The sequence below is a fragment of the Rhyacophila brunnea genome, unplaced genomic scaffold, assembly GCF_057557595.1.
Source record: "Rhyacophila brunnea isolate RB1 unplaced genomic scaffold, BYU_Rbru_1.0 scaffold_2, whole genome shotgun sequence".
Taxonomy (NCBI): Eukaryota; Metazoa; Arthropoda; class Insecta; order Trichoptera; family Rhyacophilidae; genus Rhyacophila; species Rhyacophila brunnea.
Window position 1 is genome coordinate 14,813,917 of NW_028232859.1, and position 18,061 is coordinate 14,831,977.

Consider the following 18,061-nt stretch of genomic DNA (forward strand, 5'->3'; position numbering starts at 1 on the left):
TAACAGAACAAAAAAATTTAAATGCTATATTTTGTGCTTGGGTAATGTTAATACTGCTCAATCAAATGGCAAATATTTCGAAATCACGGACAGTTCAATTTTATTATGAGTAGTGGCTGGGCCTCACAGAACAATTTTATGTATTTTTGAGACCCCTTCCCTTCAAAATTCAAAACCACAGTTCCTCATAAGGAAGAAAAAAAATTACCTACATCAATTTAGTTAATATATATGTTACACCGAATGTGTGAAATTGCGTATTACACGAAATCGGCAATATTTTGCCTAATTCATGAATAAGGCATCGGGCATGCATTATTCATGAATTAGGCAATTTATCTGCCGAGTGCGTGAATTTGGCAGGGTATGGAATTCTTAAACTATCAACATGACAGTAGAAAAAGTAAATTTAATACGGATGGTTTTATTAGCTATAATTGGACATAATATAATATTATTATTATAAGGTTATGTTAGGTTAGGTTAGGTTAGGTTTTTTAATTATGAATTCAACTAAATATCCATTTTGAGGTTAGCTAACAAGTGTCAACAAACTATCAAATCATACTATACAAACAAACAATCGACCATTGCTTGAGACCCAAGCACGAATCAAATCGCGAAAATACCTTTTAATAAAAATTTTCCGTAATCATATTATAGTTCTAGATTTTATTTGTGGGCATAGTAAATGGATATGAACGTCATTGTAGTTATTGATTGGTATATTTTTATATAATCAATGACGTTTGACACATTTGGTTAGTTTGATTAGTTGCAAAATACACCACCGTAGCGCTACTATGTAATTTGCCCAATGCATGAACTAGGCAGAAAAATTACTGCCGAATTCACGCACTCATATTTGGCAGATATTTTGCCTAATTCATGAATAAGGCAACGAGCTTGCATTTTTCATGAAATAGGGAAAATTTTGCCGATTTTATGTAATACGCAATTTCACACATTCGGCGTAACATATATACAACAACCAATTGCCAACATTGTAACGCAATTTGATAAGCATTTCATATAAGAACTACTAGTTAAAATCGTCGTAATTAAGTAGGATGCCCGTATCTTAATTGGAAAAGCGCAATAGTGCGAATCCAGCGGTTACAGGTTCATGTCCTGTTGGGTATCGTATTTTTTTTCTAAAATAGATTTTTTCTAGTGGGTATATATATGCATGAGATATTTTCAAATTATATATGTTAAATATATAGAATACATTCTCAAATCTTGTGTCTTATTCGTCGAATAATAGAAATGGTTTATTAATATTATTTATTTAGATATAAAATATATTTAACAAAAACTTTTCATGATTTCGCACCAGCAAATTAAGTACCAGAATATGTGAACATATATGCAATCTTGTCAGTTGCGCTTCACTGTTTATTGATCATATAAAGATTTTAATTGTTTACGTATACTAAATAATCTTTTTTCTTTTTCTACACTCATAATAAAAAGTGCAATAATTAGCACAATGCAATAATGTGTATTTGTGAAACAATGAGATTTGTTATATTCATTGCGAATATGTTATGCATTTTTTTACACATATTAGAGGGAGGACATGAGGGGCAGTTTGCCCCGGGCATCAATCTTCAACTCTTTTTTTAATAATTAACTATTTTTTTAAGTTATGTATTTTTAATGGAGAATATTCGTAAATCTTGTGTATTAATTTAATTTAATATGTACCTACTATAGTTTTCCATTTTTATTATTTCAGTGATAAAGCCATATTCATCATTGTCAGATATATGGAAGAACAAAGAGTCTCGGTTGTGCGTTGCCATTACGGAGCTGAGCAAGCTGTGCGAGAAAGTGATGGCGCAGAATGGCAGCGCTGGGTCATCACAAAACCTCAAACTAGAATCCATCACCCAAGAGGTTCAGCTTGCAGTTGAGGTAATAAATCACTTCATTATTAACCATAATCAAAGATTTTAAAGAAACACCTCTTCAACCAGAAAGAGCCTGTTTAGTGTTTTACTGTGCAACATCAAACGCAAACCAGAAATGTAGACCTTTCCTCAATTAAAAGAATATATATATAAAATATTATAACCTAGTAGAATAACTAATACATACCTACATAATATTATGTACTTTTTTTTAAATCAATATGATACATTTCCACCAAAAATTGATAGTTACTATTAAAAAAACCTAATATCGAGGTTTCACAGAGGAAAATTTCCTTCGATATCTAATGTTTTAATATTGTCATTAATATATTTCAGGATTTAGCTTCAATGGCATTTAAAGTGATGGCTGACAGAACAACGGAAGAATTTCAAAATCAAATGAAAAATGGACCACCTCAACTGAATGCAGGTAAAAATAACGAAATAAAAACAAAACAGAGATTCACTTACTCAATTCACAGCACACTTTGTGCATCAAGATTTTATATAAAAAAAAAAAAAAAACAGTGTGTACTTATGTACGCGCATTAGAAGTTATACTTCTTTGGCGTAACAAAACAAAAACAAAACTTGTGATAAACTAGATTCTTCGACTAGCTCTTAATTATCTTGTTAAATTACACACAATCAAGAAAAAGGACCGCTTATTAGAACGCTGTTGGTTTATTTCTATACACTTTAACTTATATAATCATTTATCATTGTTTTTATTTTTAAAGTAACAACTGCCACTATGACGTTTAACAGTTTGTTTACATAAGGAATTGCAAATGGCCAACAATAATAAATTCGCTGCCTAGCAACGGAACAATTCTAAACTATAATATTATACTGTATAATCGTCACTATTGCAGTATCATTCTGTGGTGTAATGGTTGTGCGTTCCAATCGAGTGCGTTTTTTTTCATGTGAAAAAATAAATTATGTGTTACATGTCACACGCCAAAAATACACTCTGATTTCCCAAACACGCCAAAAGAAGTATAACTTCAAAAACACAAAAAAACCAACCTCATTTCCTTTTCCATGATGATTTTTGCATGAAACTTGCTTTTTATCACAGGATTTGTACGAAGAAGGGAGAAGTGTTGTTTCTGCAATGGGTTCTATGTGCAAATCGGCTCAGTGAAAATATTGGAATATTCTGCAGCACTTCTCTAAGACCCTAGGATGCCACGGTGCATACTTTAGGAACCACAGTGTTGGAGAAAATATAAATAAATCCATCGATAATACTTAATTCTCGCTTCCTATTAGTTATACTTAATTGTAGTAACAAAAGCAAAGGGGCTTTTTTCCAAAACTCACGTTTAGAAAAACGGATAGAATTAATTACTTATGCAGTTTTCGGACGTATATTATAAGTTTTATCATGTTCTATGGAGTATATTGAGATGTTTTATTAATTGTTTCATATAAAAATAACATCATTCGTCTGTTTAATTTGGACATTTCATACGGAGACTGGCCATTTTGCAGTTCATACAAATTGAGAGTATGTAGCCTCTTTGCTTGTGACTCTAGTGGAGAGGAGCTCTTTTGAATGTAACACTCTCATAGTAATATAATGTAATATTTTAACACTTTCAGCAGTCAAAGTGATGGAAGACCTGAAAAAAAGCAGTAATGAGATTACAACACAAAATACCGACTGCACGGAATGCATTATTGATATTATAGAAAACGCATCAAGGCATAAAATGACTTCTAAAAATAAATGGTAAGTTTATTATTGGTTAATAAAGTTTGATGGCTATTATAATAGTTGATAGTTTTGCCTTAGTTATTACTGCAGTGATATTTTTCTAAGAAAGTAAGCTACAAAATATATATGTGCACTAATATCTCCTTCCTGTTCCTGGAAAGCTGGCCGTAAACTGAAATACCATAAAAAATTAATATATATTCAACAAAAATGATAAATGTCATAAGAACTATTTGACAGACAGTAATAGCGCCTGTACAAGTGCATGGATTTACAGGTAACAATATTGTGTAAATTCAACTACCGCGATAATAACAAACTGTTTACATGTAAAAGTGCCGACTGTCATTCATTCATTCCATTCTTCAAGCGTAAGCGAGACGCATTGTCATTCTATGGTGCTGTGGGACTAGTTGTGAAAAAATGTGAACGTCAAAATGCTTTGGGCGGTGTAGTTCGTATTTTTTCCGGCAGGTTCGTCACTATCATTCTACTGTGCAGGCGCAGATATCACACAAATCGCAACTGTCGCTTGAAAATTCAGAAGCTCCTGTACTTTTTTGATCCAGCATGCAATCTTGCAACTTGCACGATAATACGTGTTTTCTTGTTATGGCTGCGATAATACACACTATCAGCAGTAAATCCATGCACGTGGAAATTAACCTCGAAGGATTTGTCAAAAGCACTTTCTCATTTCGACCAAAATACATTCTAAATACATACAACATTCTAGTTCAAATTGCCCAATGAAGAATGTATTTATTTTTATAATTTAAAAAAATTCATTGCAAAAACATTGATATTTTTTATTTATTTTCTAAATTAGAACTGATCCTATAAAAATTGTATGCTATTTGTCAAGTAAATCATGATAGTTTTTAGTCGAAGAGATAATGTTATATTAATGTATAGATTTTTTAAGGAATGTAAAAGAATTCAACTCCCAAGAATCGGAGCAAAATAGTGAAGAAGCAAAGGACCAACCGGATCGAAACTCGACCAACTCTTCATATTCAACTACATCATCACAACCTCTCACTGAATCAGATATACCAAGTATGACTTTTTTATAATAACTCTTATTTTCACGTTTGCTCGTCAAGTGAAAGAAATCACGACCATGCACTGAACACTTTAAATTATCATTCCTTCATTTGGCCAATATTTTAGTGTATGCGTCGTAAATTCGGTTAATAGATGTCACTATGAAATGGAAAATTTTTGTGTGGTCATCCTTAAATAAACCATGCCAAAAGGAAAGTGCAAATTGAATGATGAATTCTTTTAAAGTATTTAAGCCTAAAAACTTAACCTAATATTAATTATGGCGTCCTCTTTTTTAATGAACAAGATCAGCAATAAATTTTAAAGTCAGTATAATTTATAGTTTACAATAAAATGTACTTAATTCAAAAACTAAATCATTTCAGGTGCAAATAGTAATCAGTCGATAGACAGCTTCGACATGTTTGACAACAAAAGGCTTTCATCCGATTCAAGCTCGACGGGTAAATCAAAATCTGTAAACAGATTGTCGAACGATTGCTGCAGCTTATCTCATGAAGATGACAACTATTCAACTGCAATTAATCTGAAGAATGATACCAACTATGGAGAGTGAGTTATTTTATTATTTTAAAGTTTTGACCAAATCATTATTAAAAAAACCTGTGTATGCTGGACACGCATGGTAGAACTGAAACTTATTTAAAGTAGGTGCTGATAAGACAAACATATTGTTTTCTTGACTTATGTTTGACTTAAAAATATATTTTTAAATTGACATACAATTACTATAAGTACAAATACCACACAATATAAATCGAATAATAATTACCTATTCAGTATGTATAAATGCCGCGGTTAATATGTGTACTTAATCCAGTGCAAAACCCTTTGCAAAAAGTTAATATAACTCAATTTGTTGTAACAACTACTAGTTAAAATCATCGAAATTAAGTAGGATGCACGTAGCTTAATTGGAAAAGCATACTGGCGCAAATTAGGTAAACCAGCGGTTATGGTTATAGGTTCAAGTCCCGTCGGGTGTCATATTTTTTTCTAAAAAGTCTTTTTCTAGTAGGTATATGAGTCGTATAGTTCCTATATACGACAAGTACACTTTGACGAAATGTTGGCAAACTAAATATTTTCATTTAATACTACTTCTTCTTATGAAAACCTATGATTGAATTTATTTTATGGTGGTTTGTTGTTTTTATACAAATATTCACAATAAAATTAATCATTATCGTAGCAGTAAAGGAGAAATTGACAAAAAAGTGATGTACTTATCGACATTTTAACCTAACTGTCAAATTTATCGTATTTAGGAACCCAGTAGGTGTGACTTATCAGTCTTTGTTTCTCAACACTAAAGATATGTGGTTGACAAAAGTATAGGGTAAATAAAAAATATTATTATTTCAATAAATACAAAAATACTTTCTTAGAATGATTTCAATCATTGGTGATGTGAGAATTATTGTCAGTAAAATAAAAACCATATTTTTTAAAATTTATTTATTATCATAAAACCTAATAGGTACATTAGAATGAATCGAGCATAAGTTTTGTCTTCTCTTCATCTAATAAACAAATAATTATTATTAAAATTAAATCAAAAAAATATTAACATGGTTATGTAACTTTAAAAGGTTTTTTAGGTATGTGATAGTAGAAAAAGATACACAAATGTAAAAAAAAAAAAAAAGTTAATTACCGTCTTCGCTCCTAAGCAGAGCATATGAACCTCCACAGAGTGAAGGTTATATAAACAGACCCTTTTTTACGAGGAATGTTTGTTAGCCATTCGCCCAACCCATTGGGCCCTGGAACTGGATCTAGCATACATGGAAAAAACAACATGAAATTTTACAAAAATTTACATATTATGTACAATAATGACTTTTATTTACAATCACTAATGTAATCACAATATTTTTCTTAAATAACTACGTTTATTAAAGAAAAATTGAGTAATCTAATATAACAGAAAAAAAATGTCATAAAAAGTCTAATTAAAAAATTATTATTTTAAACGAGGGAAGTTTACAATCACACATATTTTATTTTGTTCAGGTAGAATAATTACAAAAAAGTACGGAAATAACTAAAATAAAAACAATTGTTTAATTCGAGGGAAATTCTCAATCACCCAGTATTTGCCAATATTCAATGCAAAATATTCGTATTTTAAATACGTTTCCCGATGATCCACATTCTTTTTCCATAATTCCTAATTGATGACTCGTTTCCCTGATGTATTTCCTTCCACTTTAGCAACATTCTGGGTAAGTTGTATTTCTACTAAAAACTTGAGACACTTTTGATAACGCGAACTGCTACAATGGCCATCTTGATTTTTGCAAATGTTCGATGCTAATTGGCTGTCTACAAAGTCGCATGGACTCATCGGCCTTTGGAACAAACCGCACGGTGGAATTATCGCCGATAGGAATTCATCGTGATTTTGAAACTCTCTTTTCATATGAATTTATCGCCGTTAAGAACTGAACAACATTTTATTAGCGTGGAGCGCTGCCGGTAGAAAAAAATGTCATCATTATCTCAGTTTTGACTAAAAGTGGACTTATCGTATATAGGAACTATACGACTCATATGCATGAGATGTTTTCAAATTATGTATGGTTAATATAAGCTTAATTCTATGGAGCCCCATATGCTCCACTCAGGATCAAACGTGGTAATTTACTTTATACTTAAATAATTTAATGGTTGCTTTATTACTGAATTAGTTAAATTATATTAAATTTGCAAACAAATATAAAAAAAATAATAGCAATTTTATATTGACATCCTGTTAACACAATCACTGCTGACCTTTTAATTACTACATTTAAATAACACGTTAATTATATCTAATGGTTGAGTACTCCAAACGCGCCAGTCACGGTATTAGCACTAAATGGGTTTAAATACTAAACACAAACTAATACTTTCAATAATTAATATCGATAATTAATTGGTCTGTAACTACAATAATACTTTCCAGATAACTAACGTGGAATAATGGTTGATTATAAATTAATGGTTAATCACAAGGTCTCGAGTTCAATACCAAAATTTTTATTCTGTTCGGGTTCAAATTCCGGGTCTGGCAAAATTCACATATTGTTTTTCAATGTGTGTTTGAATCTAGTGCATGGACCTAATAGATTCAGCAAATGGTTTATATCCATTTCTCGTAAAAAATAATGTTACGAAACCTCTTCGTGAGACAGCCAAGATCCACACCGGATTGTAGAGCCATTTAATATATCTATATATAAATATACTTAATGTTCCACTGAGATTTAGACACAGAGTTCCACAATGGTATCAAATCCCGAAGTGCTGACCATTAGATCATGAATCATGACAATATTTTCGCCACGTACCATACATAAAAAAGTTCTATTTCGTAGTTGTCAAAATTTTCAATTCAATTTTGATTGAAAAGAAATAATTTAATCAGATATTTTGTAATATTATCATATCATGAAACATGAAACCCAAATCGTAAAAGCTATTTGGCGGTATTTGTTGCTCAAAATGTATTTTATCAATGCCTCATTTAACTTTTAGCCAGATTTAAATTTTACAAATTACTTTGTGGAACGAAATAAGAATGGAAAAATAATATTTGCATGCAGTAATCTTTGCATATTATCGCTTGATAGAGGTGGTTTTGATTAGGCACATTCTAATATTTTTTGAGGCCTGTAAAGGCAAATCAGGCAGTGTTTCCAGGTTAAAAAATATTCCTAATTAGAGCCAAATCAAATTTTATGTTTTCGTTCAAATATTTATTTCCAGGGCCAGCAATTCGACCGCAAGCAAGTCTGATAAAATATCTTTTGATGAGGTCGATAACAGACTTATTCACCTTGAAGAAACATCACAGGAAACACATGCGTCTACACAGGATGACCAATTTATCATATACAGGTACATAAATTTAAACATTGTGAGAAATACATCATGTACAAGTAGGTATTGACTTTTAATTTACCAGGGTGGATTTAACCATGGTGTAAAAAAATCTTCTATCATCAGGAATATGCAAATTATGCATGACATAAAAGAATGTTTTAATCGGCCTTCATTTAAAGGATTAACATTTTCAAAGATTCTTAATCTAAAGCGGTATTCCCACTTATGCAATCATCGCGCTAAAAAATGGCAATTTCCAAAGAGGTGGTTTCTATTTTCGTAAAATCTTGGAAAGTCAACAAAAATATACCCATACTTAATTTCTTTCTTATAGGTGTGATTCTAAATAAATAATCCTAAAATGTTGTATGCATCCTAATAAAAAATAATATTTTAGAACACTTTTTTCAGAAATTATACCTATAAGAAAGATAAGTAGATATAAGACATTTTTAATGATTCGTCAACATTTTATGAAAATGTAAACTATCGTTTCTATTTCCAAACTTCACTTGCAATAAAATGGGTTCAGACATATTATTAACTAAGTTAATTAATTTGTGTCGCCAAAAATATATTGTTTCAATTGAATTTTGTTTGTGGTAGCATTACTGAGAAGTGCTAAGTTAGTAATCGCCAATTATTTTAACCAATCACATAAATTGGGTGAATTTCATAGTTTTTAATATTTTCATTAATATTTTGGATTAACCATGAAATCAAGAAACCAGGGAATAAATTTTCTCATCTACCTCTGTAAATCCAAAGTGAACATCAAATATTGCCGACATCCATATCATAAAATATAATTTTCTAAAATATGACAATGTGTACTTTTTTAGAGAGCACGATTGTGCTGCAGCAAAGTCATCGCCTTCTCCGAGAGCACAAACACTTATGGACTTCTCCTTTAAGCCTTTACCCTTCAAGAAAAAATTAAGTCAGTATCAGAGTTGTCCTATATTTTTTTTTAAATTCAACAAATCTTCACAATAAAATTATGTCAACTGCCTTTTTAAATGTAGTCAGGGCTGCGCCAAGGGCAGATCCTGGATGTAGTACAATTTAAATTAAATCTATGGTTACCCTTGTTAAATAATATTGTAACATTCATTGTAATACGAGGGTGGGTCAATAATTCCTTAGAAAAAAGCATTAAATCAGTTTTTATTTTTGTATTTTTTTTTTATTTCTCAACATAATCTCCTTGGAGCTCAATACACTTGGTTAGACGTTTCTCAATTTTTTTTAAACCGTCAGAAAAATAAGTTTTCGGAAGGTCCTCAAAATAAGCATTTGTCCGATCGATGACTTCTTCATTTGAAAAAAAACGTTGTCCACTTAGCCATTTTTTTAAGTTTGGGAAAAGGAAAAAGTCACTGGGGGCTAAATCTGGCGAATACGGTGGGTGGTCGACCAATTCGAACTTCAATTCTTCAATTTTAGCCATTGATCGTAAACATGTCCCACGGGACACGGGCATTGTCCTGATGAAAGAGGATTTTTTTCCTGTTTAAATGAGGCCGTTTTTCTTCAATTTTGTTTTTTAGCTGGTCCAATAAAGATGCATAATAATCCCCTGTTATTGTTTTTCCTTTTTCCAAATAGTCAACGAAAATAATTCCACGTGCATCCCAAAATACAGTAGCCATAACCTTACCAGCTGATTTTACGGTTTTCGCCTTCTTTGGACATGGTTCGCCTTTCGCAATCCACTGCTTTGACTGTTCTTTCGTCTCGGGAGTATAGTGGTGTATCCATGTTTCATCTACAGTCACAAAGCGACGAAAAAATTCATCCGGATTGCGTTGCATGAGCGACAACAGGGCTTTATAGGCCACCACCCTATTGCGTTTATTGTCGACTGTGAGCAAACGCGGCACCCATCTTGCAGAAATTTTTTTCATGCCCAATTTGTCATGTAAAATAGAAATGACGCTACATTTTGAGATCCCTGTAAGCTCAATTATCTCACTCAACTTTAATCTTCGGTCACTTAACACCATATCGTGGATTTTATTGATCATTTTTGGTGTAGTCACCTCTACAGGACGTCCTGAGCGTGGTTCATCCTTTGTTGATGTACGACCACGTTTAAATTCATTTAACCAGTTATAAATAGTTGCAAGTGAAGGAGCAGATATGCCGTGAACTAAATCCAACTCATTTTTTATTTCCTTTGCTGTTAACCCTTTTATATTAAAATGTTTAATAACAGCTCTAAACTCAATTTTCTCCATTTTTTGTAAACAAGCAAAATTTTTTTTTAAATGTACGAGAAACACACAACAACCCGACCAATCTGATTGAAACTTCGCAGCATACTGAATCGGTAGTGCCGCTGCATGAAAACAAACCGCTTACAGTACTAGTCGCGCCACCTGTCGGCTTTTCTAAGGACTTATTGACCCACCCTCGTATAACAACTGAATATGAAATATTCTGAATTAAATAGCTATATTGCAATGAGTACTATTTTCTGAAATTATGGTGAAGTTGAATGACTACATTTTGAACGACTTTATTTGATTTTTATTTAATGAGTTTACTAGAATAGGTACCAATTACATACCTAAAGCATCAATTACATTGAACTACTTTACGAGCTGCTTGTTGGCGAATTTACAATTTACCTGTAAAGTCGCCCAGTGTCATCATTGAACAAGCTAACAAGCAGATTGTAAACAATCTACTGAGAAAAGTTGAAAGCCGGTCAACTATACATGCTACACACTGGCGTGTCTGCCTGCGTCTGCGCAGTAGAGCTCAGTAGCAACCTCCCGGTAAAAAAACGAACTACGTTCTGTCGAAATAGTCGCTGGCTTGTGGCTTCTCAGCGAATGGAAAGTTTTGTGTGTCATCATCACAATTGCAGTAGCTGAATCGCCCGCTATTAAATTCGCCAACAAACAGCTCGTAAAGTAGCTCAATCTAATTGGCGCATAACACTCAAATAATCTAATTAGTTACATTTAAAAATACCTGTTATAATTTTTGCACTGATTTTAATGATTCTTTATGTTGTTTTTCAACTCCGTGATTATACAGCATCCTATCCAGTGTTCCAGAACAGCACATATTCTGGTAAGTAAAGATTATTAAAAGTAGATAGGGTAGGTGCTCCTTTGGTCAGCCAGCTCCAGTAGTCAGCCATGCCAAACAAAACATTATACACGAAGTAAAGTAAACATTAAATTATTTAATTTATTTGACCCAATGCTCGGTCACCTAATAACGATTATTGACAATAGTGTACTGCCATCTGTGGTTCGAATGAGAAATAAATTTTAATATTTATTTAGTTGGAGTTGGAAGTTTGGAGAGTGAGTACGTGTTTTTGACGTTTTGGACGAGTTGACACAGTGCTCGAAAATACGATATACTTCAATATTCTGTGATAATTTGTTCAAGGTAAGTTTTCCTTCTACTTAATCATGATATATTTATTATGTTTTAGTGTAAAAAGAATGCATTTAAATAATATTAGTTACTTTTTTAAAGCGGCTGCCTTTAGGGTCAACTTTTTCCGAGTTTTCCAAAAGTCAGCCACCCGGCCGACAACTGGATTATTTGATAAAAAAATATATAATATCGCTTGGTATCGAAATGACAAGCTAATGATGTTCTCTAATCAATACAATTAAAAAATATTTATTTTTCTCATAGGATCCTATAGTCAGCCGCTTTTAAAAGTACTATTATGCTGGCGGCCGAGAACTGGAGTTCTCAAATCCTTAGGTCAGCCACCTTTTAAGTTCTTCATTTAATCATTGTAGATTTATTTTATAATAAAAACAGCTACTTGTATTTATAACGAGATCTAGTTGTTCTTGTTTTCAGTTTACAGATATGGAGCCAAAGAAGCGTTTGTTGCGGCAATATGACGAATCTGAAACGACTGAATCAAAAAAAAAATACTGTGCTAGAAGACATATTCTTACCAACCAAATTTCTCTCAGTTCCTTCACCTTTTTCTAGCCATCTCTTTTACCCTTCCCCACTTCCAAGCCCATCTAATTCCAAACAGAAACTTTCCAAGCCCAGTGCGATTTCTTCGAGTGCATGGAGGTTGCTTGAAACGAACAAGGAAGCTTTAAAAATTAAAAAGGCTGAAGAAATAAGAACGAGGAAAGAGGCTCATCAGAAAGCGGGAAATATAGCCAAAAAAACTAAAAAAAGAGCACTTTCTGTAAATGTTCTAAAAGAAAATAAAAGTGTTGCAACTACGGAGATGATACACAAGAAAAAGCTGAAAGCACGTAAAGAAAACAGTGAAAACTCTGTTCTATCTTCTGACGATGCTGAGTGCGAATATTGCAAACGAAAACTTTCACAAGGTACATTAGGGGAAGAATGGATTAAATGCGTGGTCTGCGATGTGTGGTGTCATGTGGCATGTGCTGATGCAGACACGAACAGTTTTGTCTGCGATTGTTGTACCTAAGTAGTCGTAGTTTTCTATGTTTGTAGTATGTTTTGCAAGTTTTTTTATCGTCTAACAATACTATTATACGTACAATTTTATATAATAAGTAAATATTTTTTACCTTTTTTAATAAAATTTGAGTACCCAAATTAAATAGCCCTGTTTTACTAGCATTATCGTAAGAGTATAATAATTCAAATCCTATTTAGAATCAGGCGGCTGACTTCTGGTGCTGGGGTGGCCAGAATTAGGAACATGGTGGCTGGCCACTGGGAAATTGGGTTTACTTTACAAAAACAATATTGATATGCTAAACTCCATGAGATATAGACATAATAAAAAATGTCAACAACACTTCGTTAAATTTCGCTTATTACAAAAAAAACGCAAACACCCAATGTTATTTATAAACATATTACATCAGTATGCACTTCAGATATGTGCTAAGTGGCTGACTACTGGTACAACTACCCTACCTACTATAAAAAGGTGTTACATTGTGTAACTTAAATAGGAAAATAAAATATCCATAGTGTGATTATAATATTAATAAAAAATCACATTTAAAGAAAGTTAGCTAAAAAGTCAGCTAAAAAAGATGAATATAAATGAATCTGTAAGCAACCTCCGGTTTAATTTTATTTAACTGACAAACTAAACATTGCTAGATTTGATATTGTAATGTACTTACAGAATCAGAATCAAGAATAATATCATAAAAGTAATAATGAAGATTACCGACTTTGAAACTAATACCCTGATATCTGTAATATTTTTTTATTTTATTTTAGTGATGACATACATGGACATGTTTGGAAAATCAACAGACTCTTCAAAAAGTTCTAGTGATACCGTTCGTCATTCAGAACCTGTCTTCGATAAATTACATCCAAAACATATTCAAATGAATATGGAATCTACACAACCAATTGAAGAAGAAATTAATAAATCTAATCAAAATAGGAAAGGATCTATTACAAAAGAAGAATCGGTAATAAGCGATTTTAAAACTAGAAAAAATGATGTGTCACCTTTGGAAAAAACAGTAGCCCGGAATGAATGTAAACAGATAATTACAACTAATTCGAATTGTAAAGAAACGTCTGAAGAGGAGACGTTGTGCCAGTCTAGAGGTGGTGTTAATTCTTCCATTCAAATCAATGTGGATAAGATTTCTATTTCAAGTGGTAAAGTTGCCGAGTCCGATTCCCAACATGACACAAAAAGTGTTTCTAGTAAAGATGTAGTCGATAATTCTTCATCTTTTGAACAAAGCATGAAAGCAACCAATAATATGAATTATTGTAAAAATGATGTACAATCAAATAACAAACAAGACCACCACTGCAATAAGATGCCAAATCAGGATAAACTAACTTCTATAAAAGTTGAAGTGTCAAGTCTTAAAAAACTAAACAAATCCCCTTTGACAATCGTAATTAATAACGAAATGCCAAAAAATATTAAAGATGCCAGCCTGGTATATTCTGGTTGTGAATCACAAAACAAAAAAAAGAGTACACCTCGAAGATCTAAAATACCTCCGCCACCGCCCCGAAGATGGTGTCATCTAACAACGGTAAGCATACTCTGAACACATATTTTATGGAATATTAAAAGTAGGAATACCGAAGGAAAGGTATCCTCTGTTGGTTAAGTTAAATTTTTCACATGGAAACCGACCTCAGTGATTCCCAACCGGTGAGTTGCGAACAATATTGGGAAGTGTGCTTGAAGATTTCATTCCATTTCCTTCATAAATCATGTAAATTCGAAAAAAAACTTATTTTAAATATGCTTTTCTCACAAATTTGTCTTACAGAAATAAAGTAAATTTTGTTTGATATTCACTACCATTAAAATAAATTGTACTTGTGTGCAATTAATTGTGCATTAGTTTTTTTTTTTTTAATTTCATTATTACACATCGGTGGTTTAGCATTCTTTTAATAGTTTTGCTGTTTAACTTTTTACTGTTTAACTTTTGCTGTTTAACAGTTAATTTTATTCACACTTTTCAGAGTCAAAACAATTTAGATCAATCCAAATCATCAAACGTTCCGGTGAATCTCAATAGGTCGCCAATACCCATGACAAAAGTTGAGGATTGCGAGACTTCAAAAAGCATTGGCAAAAAACCTCAGAATAGTGATGTTACATCAGCAATAGATATCTGTACCAAAACAGTGAGTCATTTTGTGTGGTCATCTTACAATAATATTAAATGACTAAATATTTTATTTATCAACAATAAGAACCTACAAAGTGAAATCATCAAGGTCAATTTATTGTCATGTGTCTCAAAAGCCTGGCGCACAGCCAAGAGCATAGAAAAATAACGCTGGATTCATTAGAGTATAAATTACAGTATGGTATTGTCAGACCAATAACACACTATTGAAAAGGACTGACTTTCACAAAGCCATAAAAAAGAATATAAGTTGGATGGAGAAATAATAATTCAGTCAAACTTGGAAACCTTCTTTAGACTTACCTATATGAAAGCCCAACTGGAAGTAATGTTATTATTGACAGGATTATCAAGTTGTTATTTTGTTGTAGGTTGATGGAAATTTAGAAAACAATTCTTCAAATTCAGACAGAGATTACCACAGCAAGCATAAAATAGAGAAACAGTTCAATTTTTGTCAAAATAGTGAATGCAATGAAATGGATTTAAACATACAAAAAAGGGTAAATTAAACAAATTGACTGCTGACTAGATAATTACTTTTTAATTACCACATTTAAATAGCATGCTAATTATAATGAATGGCCACCTAATCGTTACACGCTAGGCGCGTCTTTAGCGTCGAATGTATTAAAGTTATTCTCATTATTTTGAAGTAGACAGGAGAAGCGGAGAATTTGTCTGTTCGAATCCCACGTTTGGCAAAAACCACATGTTGTTTTTCAACAAGTGTCTGTTCCATAACATGAACTCAATGGATTGGCTTGGCAACCATTCCCTGTAAATATAATTTCCCCACGTGATACACCTTCTTTACGTAGTGATGAATGGACCATCTCCCTCGATGCATTGCCGATTTTTGAAAAGCTTGTAACTAAGTGAATCGGATATCCGACCACCAAAATTTGTTGGAAATCACCTTTGGACATACCTTCTTTCTTTCGTTTGATCATGTCCGATCCTAATAGGGTCATATGTGCCTCCACAGAGTGGAGGTTTGTATTAACAGATTTTTGTTTTTACGGGAAATGGATATGTTAGCCACTTGCTCAACCTATTAGGTCAATACTCTGACTCCAAACACAAATTGAAAAACTATATTAAGTGTATTTGTCAGACCCAGGTTTCGAACCTGGGACCCACGATATTATAAGCTAACACTTAAGCCGCTCGGCCGTCGTGGGCAAAAAAACCTACATGTATGAAAGTGAAATTGATAACTAAGATGGTAGATTAATTATTTTCTTATTTTTATTGTAGGGTGATTCAAATTCAGAAAAAGATCGCCATAGCAATCACAAAATGGAGAAACAGGCCAACTTTTGTAGTGAACATGACAACATGATTATTAAGGTACAAAACGAAGTAAATTGAATAAATAAATTAAGATATTTTTTTTAATTTGCACACCATAGTGGGTTGGTGGCAGAGCATCAATCTCTGAAGTCATAGACCGCGGGTTGTATTCCCTCATTTGAAGCAAAAACACACGTGTTTGCAATGTGTGTTTGTTCCAGAGCAGTGGCATAATATAATGAGATTGTCTAGCAATCAATCACTGTAAATAAGCTATACTCTGTGGAGGCTTATATGCCACGCCAAAGAATGAAAATAATGATTTAACTCGCTTACTGTATGGCTTTCCCAATATTTGAAAAGCTTGTCAACATAAAAGTGTCCAAAATAGGAGGAAACTAGTTTTGGATATACCCATCTTGATGGAGGCAACACTGATAACTAAAATGTTAACTGAATGAATTTTACTAGCAGAGCCAGCTGGCGGTCACCAGTCTGTTTCGCTAGGTTTTACAGATGGCTTGGCGGTGTTGGATATTAATATAATTGTGAAGTATGCAGAGACTGTGCCATAGTTTTCCCTTCGGTATGGATTTTCATTCACCTCAGACAGTTTGACATTTCGCTGATTTGTCAGTTTTACGATTTGCAAGTCGTCACTGCCAATATAAATTTGGGGTCATATGCGTAGTCTATTCTGAAGTCTGGCCTTCACAATATCGTCTGACACCACTTCAGACTGATAGGCCTAGCAGAACAGCTGGCAATCGCCGATTGCCACCACTGACATTTTAATAGAATATACCTAATATGTTTATATATTGCACTTTTTCATTCATACTTATTTGTTTTCGTTGAACCGTGTTGGTTAGTTTTTTATAATTTATTAAACCCTGCCTAACCAAACAATAGTAGTTAAAAATATTATTCTATCTATTAAATATCCAAAATGATGTATGATTTAATGGCATGATTTTAAATATTTTATAGACAGATGCGTATTATGGCTTGGTTTCCCAGGGCTTAATAGAATTTTAAAAACTAACCAACACACCTCGTAGGATAATAATATATACTTGATGGAGTTTGAATTTAAATTCTGTACTATTGCATTTGAGTCGTTTTTGGCGGGATTTTTAAACAGTTCAACTATTCTAATTTTTTATTTTTATACTTGATCCTTGACTTAATAGGTAGGTTATAAAATTTTACCTACTTTATTGTATTAATGTATAATATAAGTTAGAATTGACTGTATTCGTATTCAGTGTATATTTACCATTGGTGAGTGGGCATAGTGCCTGCAGATACCGAAAGGTGAAACCCGGGTCGCAAAAAATGACTTAAATGGAATAGGACCAAACTTAAATCCATTAGAATTTGAATGAATTATGTTTTTTTTTTTTTTTGTAGTATAATGATAATTTAGAAAGCCATTCACCAAATTCAGACAAAGATTGCAACAGCAAACACAAAATGGAGAAACAGGCCAATTTTTGTCAAAGCACTGAGCGCAGTGAAACAGATAGCATGCAGGTACAAAAAGAGGTAAATTGAACAGCCGT

At 32.6% G+C, this 18,061-nt stretch overlaps 1 protein-coding gene across 3 annotated transcripts in view; it reads left to right on the forward strand.

Annotated features, from left to right (window-relative positions):
• LOC147071904 (uncharacterized) overlaps positions 1 to 18,061 on the forward strand; it is a 75,640-nt gene that overhangs the window by 48,905 nt on the left and 8,674 nt on the right. For 2 of the 3 annotated variants that reach the window (XM_085947477.1, XM_085947476.1), the window contains 13 exons: positions 1,742 to 1,920; positions 2,256 to 2,349; positions 3,531 to 3,660; positions 4,571 to 4,704; positions 5,079 to 5,265; positions 8,467 to 8,598; positions 9,426 to 9,523; positions 11,632 to 11,667; positions 13,801 to 14,588; positions 15,031 to 15,195; positions 15,572 to 15,703; positions 16,461 to 16,553; positions 17,910 to 18,044. In XM_085947477.1, coding sequence (XP_085803603.1) covers positions 1,742 to 1,920; positions 2,256 to 2,349; positions 3,531 to 3,660; positions 4,571 to 4,704; positions 5,079 to 5,265; positions 8,467 to 8,598; positions 9,426 to 9,523; positions 11,632 to 11,667; positions 13,801 to 14,588; positions 15,031 to 15,195; positions 15,572 to 15,703; positions 16,461 to 16,553; positions 17,910 to 18,044 — 2,303 coding nt within the window. The remainder of the gene's footprint in view (positions 1 to 1,741; positions 1,921 to 2,255; positions 2,350 to 3,530; positions 3,661 to 4,570; positions 4,705 to 5,078; positions 5,266 to 8,466; positions 8,599 to 9,425; positions 9,524 to 11,631; positions 11,668 to 13,800; positions 14,589 to 15,030; positions 15,196 to 15,571; positions 15,704 to 16,460; positions 16,554 to 17,909; positions 18,045 to 18,061) is intronic. The other variant, XM_085947478.1, reaches the window with a different exon arrangement.